This window comes from Copadichromis virginalis, linkage group LG17 (genome assembly GCF_057382275.1).
Source record: "Copadichromis virginalis isolate Kocher_CV1m ecotype Utaka linkage group LG17, C_Virginalis_male_GT1.1, whole genome shotgun sequence".
Taxonomy (NCBI): Eukaryota; Metazoa; Chordata; class Actinopteri; order Cichliformes; family Cichlidae; genus Copadichromis; species Copadichromis virginalis.
In genome coordinates, this window is record NC_140634.1 from 21125589 (window position 1) to 21136221 (window position 10633).

Consider the following 10633-nt stretch of genomic DNA (forward strand, 5'->3'; position numbering starts at 1 on the left):
AACTGGATGGCTTCTACTCATCGTTCTTTCCTCAGTCCCATCCTCTACACCCTGTACACCAATAGGGATAAAACCATACTGAAGTTCGCAGATGACAGTGATTGGTCGCATCACTGGAGGGGACGAAGCGGCTTATAGGAGAGAGGTGGCCGGTCTGGTGTCATGGTGTGGGGACAACAACCTCACCCTCAACACCGATAAGACAAAAGAGATGATAGTAGACACGAGGAAGGAGAGGAGGCCTCACCAGCTGCTGTTTATCCGGGAGAGTGAAGTAGAGAAGGTGAGCAGCTTTAGATACCAAGGCGTCTACATCACTGAGGACCTAACCTGGACATTGACACCACACAGCTGGTCAAGAAGGCTCAGCAGCGGCTGTATTTCCTGAGGAAGCTGAGGAAATTTGGTATGTCGGCCAAGATTCTACAAGAAAAGCAGATCTTCATCAGTGTATAAACTGCATTAGTGAGTTTGTTATATATTTGTGAAAGACTGTCTAACAGTATAATTATGTAATCTTTTTTAATGGGTTTCTGCATTTGCTGCTCAGTGACAGACAGACAGTGAAACCACATTCATGTTTTGCATTTGCATCGTTTGCATACATAAGTATTTATTCTCAAACAACACAAAGACAACCATACATGAAAAATACACAAATCAGTACCATACGGTGAATGACTGCCATGACTTCTCATTAGTAGTGATTGTGAACTTAATTAGAAAATATTACTTAAGCAGTGCGTCTGCCCTTACAACAGCCAGGTGTTTTTGCATACTGCTGTTGTGATAATATAGCATGCACGGTTTGGACAGATTATGGAAATGAACTGGAAACTGGAACCAAGCGGAACAAGCAGAGATACAGTGAAGGCAAACATGTCAGTAATGCTGATGCGACAGCTGGTTGATTTCACATGAAACTATTTGTGGTCTCAAAACTGCCAACAGAGGATTGAGCTGATGGTGAAGGATAAAGAAGGACTCTGAATGAATCACAACACCTTTGCAGTAAACAGTAAAAGTGAACACATCCCAGTCTTTTCCCCCTCTGCACAGTGCACACCATGGCTACAGTAAATCTACTTCAAAGCTGGAATAATCTTTTATTTTCACGAGACATTAACATGCTGATTTTTAAAATAAACCATTAAGGTACAAAAGGTTCAATGCAACCTCTCGTTTGTCCAGAGTGAAATCTTCAGATTGCTTTCTCTGTCTGCGGATCATTACAATAAGTGGAACACATCAGCTGGGTCAGGGAGCGTCTCGTCTTCTGAGTGGAGAGAACTGGTGACTGAAGTTGAGACCAGGCAGGTCACACAGACAAACACAAAGGGTATTGTGTGTGTTTAAGAATATACTATTGCTGCTATTCTGAGTATCTGATGTGCAGCATCATTGAGATAAAGGCATAGAATTGCTAGTTTAGGTTAACAAAGAAAACGGGGGGCAACGACAAGAAAGACGGATTTAGACAATCTGCATTCTTTCTAATGGCCAGCAGGGGGCAAATCCTTTGGTTTCAGAGAAAAGTCCAGCTGAACTGAAGTCTATAGAAGTGATCCTGACTTCATTAGTGAGCTTAGTGAACACTTTCCTGTTAATTAATAACTTTCAGAGCTTATACAATACAACATGACAGTCATTATAGAAGTTAAGGACCGATTATGGTCACCGCATTGGTCATGTCTCATCCACAGCTCTGTTTTACAGTGCACAGGCATTCAATGTATTTTTCTAAATGATAGGGGAAGACGAAACCTCTGCATCAGTGGTGCTGGTGTAACTTAAAACCAGAACAAGCAGGAAGATTATCTTCCTATGTGTAATCTGTGACTCTCTGAGCTTGTGTACTGATGCATCACAGAAGTGATGGTCAAACCAATACAGTCGTCTGCAAACTGCCTGATCCATGTTTTATCATCCTTATGGACTCTAATGAGGACCATAATGTACAGAAGGAACATAAAACTTATACAAGTGATTGAGTCCAAAAACCCAAAAGAAAAGTGTTTACTGACGTCAGTTTTAAGGCTTTAGCCAAGATCTGGGAGCCAGAGGAGTAGCCCCCTGATGGCCATGAGAAAGAATGCAGGCTAAAGCCACTTTTGCACGTTTTATACCGTAGTGTTTCAGAATGAAAAGCGCTGTATGTCATTTAGAAATCAGTTTAAGCTCACACAACCAATTCTGCAGTTTCCATCCGTCTCTTATCTGTTTTAGTATCTGCTTTCTGGGTTTCTGTCAGCGCAGAGGAATGTTACTTTAACTGCTTAGAGATCACAAATGTAATCTGAACAGGACCCATTTTAAACCATGAACGTAAACACAGGGAACATTAACAGTGAACGTGTCGAGACACAAGTCTAGCTATGCCAGTGAAAAGAAGAAGAATGAGTCCAATCAGAGAGACAGATGCACCAACACCCAGGATCTTCCTCCCCACCAGGAAGAGCAGTGGAGCCAGCAGACGGTAGGCCTCATGTCAGGTGACGGCGTTCAGGTTCTGGCCTCCATCGGTTGGGGTGAAGAACTGGACTTTAGGCACGGCGAGGCCTGAGTTGTTCCTGCGGAGACTCCCGCTGCTTCCTGCACCTTTGCGCATGGAGTTGTTGCGTCTCATGGAGTTGCGCTTCCTCAGTGAGTTCTGGTGCGAAAGCTCACTCTTCTGGAGGGTTTGGATTAAGATGGACGGCTTCTCGTCCAGTTCTCTGGCACTGCAGCATGGCGTCGCAACCTGCAGGTGGAACAAGAGAACATTTTGCGAACATCTCTTAAACCAAGTTCACCAGTGGGAAGAGACACTGACCCAAATCAATGTTTTGCTGTGATTGATGATGATAATGAACAAAAGTCCACCAGGATCTTTTTTGTTTTAGCGTTTACCTTGACTGTGTTGCCAAATTTGGAGTAGTCGACAGAATACACGCCCTCCTCCTCTGTTACTATGGAAACGAAGCGGTGGCCCCACTGGATCTCCTCGGAGACGTAGGAAGTCCGTGCCTGCGTGGTTATGCCCGTCGTCTCCACTACTCCCTCCAGGATGACAATCACCTCCAGGTCGCTGCACTGCAGCTCCATGGCTGACAGGTCGTACAGCGGGCTGAGGGCAGAGTGGGGGGAGTCCAGGTTTAAATATCGGAGTATGTCAGAGTATGTGCAGGTGATACATGGTTTCTGTTTTAGTTGTTTATTTAAACTTTAAGTCTGTGTTTGTCCAGCAGGTGGCGGTAGGGCATAAACGAGTCTCATCTTGTTATCTCACACTCTTACACTGTTACTTTTATGAGTTTTCTTTTTCCAGTGATTAACTTTTAAAAAGAACTAAAGGTAAAACAATTACTTTGGATTATTTTTAAAGCAAAAGCAGCCAAATGCCAATATTCTCTCCTCTCTGCCATTTTCTGTTAATCATAAATCAGCCGAGGGGCTTTCTGGTTGATAACACATCACATATTATCTGTTTGTGTGGACTGTGGAGAGCGCAAAGTGGGGTTCAGTCAGGTGTAATAAAGCCACAGCCTCCATGATGTGTTTCTGGACCTGTTTTTGTCGATGATGTGGCAAATGATGAGCGGGGCGAGGAGGAACAGGCTGTTGCTGCCCACAGCGCTCTCTGTCTGCACGTCGATCTGATGGATGGGGATCACCTCCCCCTCTGGTGTGGTTGTCTTCCTCACAACCTGCAAGCAGACGAAGTGTAGTCCTAATTAACTAACAGCTCGATTAAACCTGAGAAAAAAATTGCTTTTGAGTGAATTCTGAAGTAATTAAGATAAGATAAGAGATAAGATAACCTTTATTAGTCCCACACGTGGGAAATTTGTTTTGTCACAGCAGGAAGTGGACAGTGCAAAAGTTATGACGCAAAAATTAGAATACAATAAGAATAAATACAGTACACAACTGTACAGAATAGAATAAAATACTATATACAGTAGAATACAATAAAATAAATATACAATAAGATAAAAATAGAATACAAATACAAATACTATATACAACTGAGTAAAAATACAACGATGACAGAAAGGATTATTGCACTTAGTATTATTGCATATGTATGGATGTGTGTGCTTGATCAGTTAAAGTCTTTATTATGGAGTCTGACAGCAGTGGGGAGGAAAGACCTGCGAAATCTCTCCGTCCCACACCGTGGGTGCCGCAGTCTCCCACTGAAGGAGCTGCTCAGTGCTGTCACAGTCTGCTGCATGGGGTGGGAGATGTTGTCCATCAGGGATGACAGCTTAGCCGCCGTTCTCCTGTCACTCACCACCTCCACTGGGTCCAGAGGGCATCCTAGAACAGAGCTGGCCCTTCGGATCACCCTGTTCAGTCTCTTCCTGTCCCCAGCAGAGATGCTGCCGCCCCAGCAGACCACACCATAAAAGATAGCAGAAGCCACCACAGAGTCATAGAAGGTCTTCAGGAGTGGGCCCTCCACCCCAAACGACCTGAGTCTCCGCAGCAGGTACAGCCTGCTCTGCCCTTTCCTGTAAAGGGCGTCTGAGTTATGAGTCCAGTCCAGTCTGTTGTTCAGATGAACACCAAGGTACCTGTAGCTGTCCACAGCCTCAATGTCCATACCTTGGATGTTCAGTGGTTGCAGTGGAGAATGCTTGTGCCTGCGGAAGTCTACCACCAGCTCCTTGGTTTTACTGGCGTTGATCTGGAGGTAGTTCAGCTGGCACCAGTCCACAAATTAAAAACCAACCACATTGTTAGACATATTAGACTTCATATGTAACTGATATCACCCAGGGCCTGATCCTGTTCAAGCCAAGTCCTTCAAATAAATCTTGGTACAACCTCAATTCATAACTCTACTCAGCTGTACTCACCAATCTGCAAAATGTTGCATATACAAATTGTGGAACAATTTCAGAAGAAAAAGGTGAATAATTAGAATATTTATTTTTCTATGTACAGTAAATAAAATCAAAAGATTCAGAGAATTTGGAGAAATCTCTGCGTGAGGAATGAGGCTGAGAATCAGTGCTGGATGCCCGGCACATTGCATTAATGCATGGGCTCTGGTCTGCTGAGCAACTAAAATCCTCCATCAGACTAGAATCAGACATCATTCCTGTCCCGAAGGTCTAGCAGTTTCTCCCCAGATGATCCCAGATGTTTACAGACTGTAGTTAAAAGAAGACAGTCTTTTCCAACTTTTTTGAGACATCCTATCAAATTAAAAATGAGCTCATATTTCTCTTATATTTTAAAATGCCACATTTGGTAAGTTTAAACACTTTCCGTGTCCACTGTGAATAAAATATGGATTTATCAGATTTGTGCACTTCACATAGCATCCCAATATATTTGAAAGTGGGTCTGTAGATATTTGGGTGAGATAGCGACATCGAGGTAAATAGAGTCAAGCTGAAGATTTCTCCTCTTGCCCCTGTGTCATTATATTTTTACTCCAGCCCCTTATTCAAGCTTTCCTTCTTACTAAGCTACTTGTTGCTTTATTTTGGTAGATACTTCAGTGATTAGAGAGGTGGGGTATATCATCTGAAGTGAAGAAAAGTACCCGGCTGATCATTTCTGCATTTTTGTAGTGAGTAATTACTAAAGTTGTGTTACATGAATAAATGTGGGTAACTTTCTTAGACTGGAGGTGCTCACGGAGATAAAACTGCCACAACAGCTCGACCAACAGATGAAAACTTAATCTGGTTAAAACGTCTTTCACATGTTGGTTCTTTATTCATTGAAAGAATAAAAAAAAAAGTCGCACTTCAGTTTGTAATAGATGCAACAACTCTGATCATCACATAAGAAAAAAACACTCATGTAATAAAAGTTTTTCTTGTGTTTTCAATAATTCATTTTGATGTTCTGATGGTTTATTTGTTGAACTTTTGTCTTGTTGTTACCTGGAAAGAACTTACGGACCAAAAGTAGATCAGGAAAGGAGGAATAACATTTAATAATAGACATTTTTAAACCCACGTTTGAGTTGCTCCGTATCTTTTAAAAATGTGAATATTTCACTGAAACTTTAAACAGAATTATTAGAACTGATCCCAAAGATCATTTTATAAAAGCATTATCTTTTGGCTAAAGACCCAAACTAAAGACCCACCTTTCTGACCCCGCTTTCATTTTTTTGCCTGTAAGTTTACCGGATTGAGTCACATCAAAGTTTTAATCTGTGACTCTGAAATTTCTATTTCAGTTAACTGAACAAAAACACAAAGTATTTATTGTAAAAAGATCTCTTGCAATACGTTCTAGGCCCACTAGGGGGCCGTGGCCCACACTGTGATTGGTAAGGGAAAGATTTGGGAGCGGTCTCATTTATATGTCTTAAATCTTTGGATTGTGGTGCAGTGCTGTTTTCTCTTTTGTTTTTATTGTTTAGCTATGATTTGTATTTATTTTACTTTGTGTGTTTCTTCTGATTTTTCATCTTTATTTCTATGTACATTTTATGAGTATATAAAATGAGTATGTGCAAAGCTATATAGGCGTATTTACAAAGTTTACATTTTCTATTAAAAAAAAGTGGCAGCTGACATTTTAGAGCAGCAATTAGCTGGAAAATGTCTCAGATTCATGTAGAAAAACACAAAAACATATGTTGAGCGAGTTTGATTTTACTGGTGGTTAAAACGAGAGGCTCACCTGTAACCTGACGGTCGCTCCAATGATCATGCTCTTCCTCAGATCCCCGATACGAATCATGAAGCACAGCCGGTTGTTCCGGACTGCGATCACGGCGTGGCGGCTGAAGATGAGCGTCTCTGCCCGACGGTTCGACTGAGCCGTCTTCATGAAGATACAGCCTGAGGAGGTAAAACTCGGCAAGGTTAACCTGAGCAGGTGCGTCTATGCACGCATCAGTACTTATAGGTCAGAATGGAACAAAGCACCGCAGTTCTTTTAACATGCCAAGAGTCAAAATGGCTTCACTGCCAGTGTTTGAGCGGAAATGAAGATGTCATCTGAACCCTTTTTCTTCAAGTTAAAAATGAGTCCTGTAACCTATCTGACCCGAGAGTCAGAATCATACATAATTAAAAAGAGGGCAAAGGGTCAAGCCGGAATTGTGCACTGTAGAGCCAGGCTGCTTTAAACCCGCAGGTCAGAAATGTTTTATGTTTCTTTTCGTCTCTTTCAGGAGAAATTTCACTTCAAAATAACTCAAAGGTGCTAAATTTAAAGACATCCAAAGTGCTTTGCTTCTCAAACAAAAGAAAACACTTTATCAGATATAGTTTTCTGGTATACTTTGAGCCCAGACCACCACAGCCTACCTGAGCACTGTTGCTGACCATGATCATCTTTTTATAGCCACACCGCATCCATGCTTACAGCAGGAAAATGTTTCATGCCACAAAGTTCAAATCTTAAACTGGTTTCTTTGACATGACACTGTGTGATGCTGTCATGTAAACATGAAGCAAAAGTCTCAGAGAAATGTTTCCAGCAGCTTGTGACTCTGTGCATGAAGAATTAAAGCAGCCCTGAAGTATAAACAGCATCCAAGGTGACAAAAACTGAGCGAGGTTGATATTTCTGTATTATTTTAACCATCGATTTTCTGCTGATCCTTTTAGGTTTGAGGTAAACATTTCGTGCACCTTACCCAACATCACAGCATTGATGATGAGTCCCACAATGTTCTGCAGGATGAGGACGGTGATGGCAGTGGGACACTGCTCCGTTATCACACGTTCTCCAAAGCCGATGGTCACCTGAACCTCGATGGAGAACAGGAAGGCTGATGTGAACGACCTGCAGAGGGGGAGACAAGTTAAATCAGATATCCTGGGGGATAGACTATTGTGAAATATTCCTCTGGTGCTGCTGGACCTATCGCTTCATGGTTGAAATGAGCTTCACTGTGAAAGAAACAATGTAAAACCAGAAAAAAGGTAAAATAATTATTTTAGTTCAGCTCAGTTCACTCTTTTTCATTGAGGAGCACTGCGACAGCGCCCCCTGCCTTCCGCATCCTGAATCGCAACCAATTTCATGCACAATGGGCTTAACCTCTAACATCCAGGTCTTCATGGCTGATCGGGGTTAGGGATGGGGTCACAACCACCAAGCGGTCAAAATGCATGTGAGATACTTGATGTGTAAGGTCATGTTTCAAATTCAAATTTTTATTCAGTTTGATTAAACATATTACTAAAATGCACCCTAACCTTGGATGTCATTTATTCACATACATGTTGGATGTTGAGAAGTTAACAGGAAGTAGAGTTGCGGTCTTCAGATCAGGTCTGGTCAAACCCTGTTACTCACGACATTTGCTCCCCAACTACTTTTCCACAAGACTAATTCGTAAAGCAAGAAATGATGACAAACATAGAAAAAAACAGAGCTGACCTCCAAAAATACTTTTGATGTAATATTCATGAAGGTCTTTTAATCACTGGTGCGTCAATATTAAAAAGCACGTGAACAAGTCGATGTCCTGCAGTTGAAATTCAGATAAGATAAAAGTGCAGACGCTTCATCAGCAAATTCAGAAGAGAAAAAAATTTATGTGAAAAGGTTATGATGATTATGATTATGAGATTTAGGGAGTGTGAAAATAAAGCAGTATTTCAATGGAAGATGGAACCGCCACCTCAAGTGGTTCCCGACAATGGATTCTGATCATTTCCAAGAAAGAAGCAAAAGCAAATTTCCTATTTGCCTTTCTGTCTTCTCCTTCCCTGTGGTAAGGATTCATGGGGGTGAGGGTGGATGCGCTAACATGGAAGTGCCAAAAAACGTTTCACCACATGCGATCTTTCTGCTTCTGCTCTTTTATTTGCCTGAAATAAACGCAGCAGAAGTTCTCTCATTCCCTCTTTTTTCTCTTCCACAGTTTAAAAATGGAGAGTGTTGGCGAAGAGAAGAGGAGGCGGGTGGGAGCTGGGAGGTTTGGATCAAGTGCAGACGGAGACAGAAAGAATTTCGACAGAGCAAAACTTGACGAATTTACACCAAACACACTTTAACAACCTCGTTTTCTTGGAACAGGTTACATGAAAGCACTCAGGCTTTTCCTTACTTCAGATTTTTTACGCAGTCGGTCATGTTTTCACGCGTAGGGTCCAGGTCTCCGTGCGCAAATGCCACCAGCCACCAGCTCATGGCGAACAGCAGCCAGCTGCTGACGAATGTCGTGGTGAAGATGACCAGCGTGAAGCGCCATTTAAGGTCCACCAGCGTGGTGAAGACGTCCTGCAGGAATCTCCCCTGTTCGCGGATGTTCTTGTGCGCCAAGTTGCACGAGCCGTTTTTGGCGATAAAGCGCGCTTTGTTCACGCGGTCCCTGAACACCGGCTTGCGGGGCATCCGGGAGACGAGCCCCGGGAGACCGAACTCCTCCGGGATGATGCTTTTCCTCGCCAGCATCTTCTCGTCCGCTTTCCGCTCCCGATGGCAAAGAAAACAGTCCTCAGTGCGTCTTTACGCACGGACGCAGCATGCCCACCCTCAGGGAAACGCTCAAAGACGAACGAGCAGTTATAACTCCGTCGCCTTTCGGAGATGTTTCGGACTGAAGGCAGCGCGCCGCCTCTGCTCTGAGCCTCTGAGGGCTGGGACGGTCTCCACTCTGCTGTTGACGCACTTCCAGAGTCAAGACCCGCTCGGATCAGAGCGCTGCTGCCTTCAGGCCCCCCTCAAAGGCAATGGGAAAGGGCAAAACCACCGAAACAGCCTGCTTTGGAAGGCCCTAGAATCTTTTTATCTTATAGGGTTTGTTTTTGTTTTTGTTTTTTTTTTTAACTTTTTTGGCAGTTTTTTAAGCACTAAAACAGATGTCTCTTAAGTTCGGTCATTGTTTAACCCACTTCATCAAGAATGTGCATAAAGGGCTAATTTAATGCATATAAATATCAAAGAAACATGGAAAACAGTGAAAAGAAAAGTCGTGAAATTTGGACCATTATTTGGCATTTTACAGAGGGGAGGAGCTACTATTGTCTGTAATTGTAGCTCTTACTCAGGTTGGAGGCGGTAGTCCTAACCCTACCTTCATTTAATGGAAGCCGAACAATCGGACCTGCAGGGAACTTTAGTTAGAGCTGGGCACAAAGTCAGCACTTTCCCTGCTAATCTACATCCATGAAACCAATCACTCTAGACTCAGTTGTCTATAAAAACCTTTATATTTACCCGTCTTTTCTATCCAGTTTAAATTTGTCAAGCCACAGGTGTTCTCCAGGCAAGCTAAATGTTCCTATGGGACAACCCCATACAGCTATAGGATGGTTGAGAGGTGGGTGTCGGGTAAAGTAAGGGCAAGATTTCGATTGTGCCGCTATAATTCATGCAGGAATGACTCTTTGAGCTCAGGTAAAACAAAAACAAACATCAGCTGTTGATAAAAACCAGTGTCCAGTTTGACTGGTTTTGTGTTTCAATCTGTAAACACGTCTTTTAAAATGAACACAAAAGCTCAACAAGGAAAAGTTTATTAAGAACAACAAAAAAGAAAAAAAAACCACCTGACGGCTCTCATTTTCATATATTTTCTGAAATGTGTGCAATTTCCTAGTGCATGTATTTGGATTTATTTTAGAAACAGTCATCAGGGGGCGCCATTTAGCAATTTATCACATCTAGTATTGAGGGTACCGTGACTCCTGGCCTGTGTCCTGAGGTAGGAAAGGTC

General features: G+C 42.6%; 1 protein-coding gene and 1 long non-coding RNA gene across 2 annotated transcripts; one reads left to right on the forward strand and one right to left on the reverse strand.

The window, feature by feature from the left end:
• Window positions 1–593: 593 nt before the first annotated feature.
• On the reverse strand, window positions 594–9626 carry kcnj8 (potassium inwardly rectifying channel subfamily J member 8). Its single transcript, XM_085436638.1, has 6 exons — window positions 9023–9626; window positions 7601–7749; window positions 6637–6797; window positions 3547–3686; window positions 2890–3106; window positions 594–2740 (listed from the first exon to the last, which is right to left on the reverse strand). The coding sequence occupies exons 1-6, from the start codon at window positions 9367–9369 to the stop codon at window positions 2489–2491; spliced, it is 1266 nt and encodes a 421-aa protein (XP_085292764.1). The 5' UTR covers window positions 9370–9626; the 3' UTR covers window positions 594–2488.
• On the forward strand, window positions 3099–7633 carry LOC146689393 (uncharacterized). The gene is made up of 3 exons (XR_014915973.1): window positions 3099–3166; window positions 6679–6805; window positions 7572–7633. It is a non-coding gene; the product is annotated as an uncharacterized LOC146689393 (long non-coding RNA).
• Window positions 9627–10633: the final 1007 nt, after the last annotated feature.

What these genes read in the sequence shown, in the direction of transcription:
- kcnj8 (XM_085436638.1), bottom strand. Translation starts at nt 9,369, where the DNA reads ATGCTGGCGAGGAAAAGCATCATCCCGGAGGAGTTCGGTCTCCCGGGG. An exon ending in GAGCGACCGTCAGGTTACAG is followed by an intron (nt 3,687 to 6,636) that starts GTGAGCCTCTCG and finishes GTCTGCTTGCAG; the next exon opens with GTTGTGAGGAAGACAACCAC. An exon ending in AATTTGGCAACACAGTCAAG is followed by an intron (nt 2,741 to 2,889) that starts GTAAACGCTAAA and finishes TTCCACCTGCAG; the next exon opens with GTTGCGACGCCATGCTGCAG.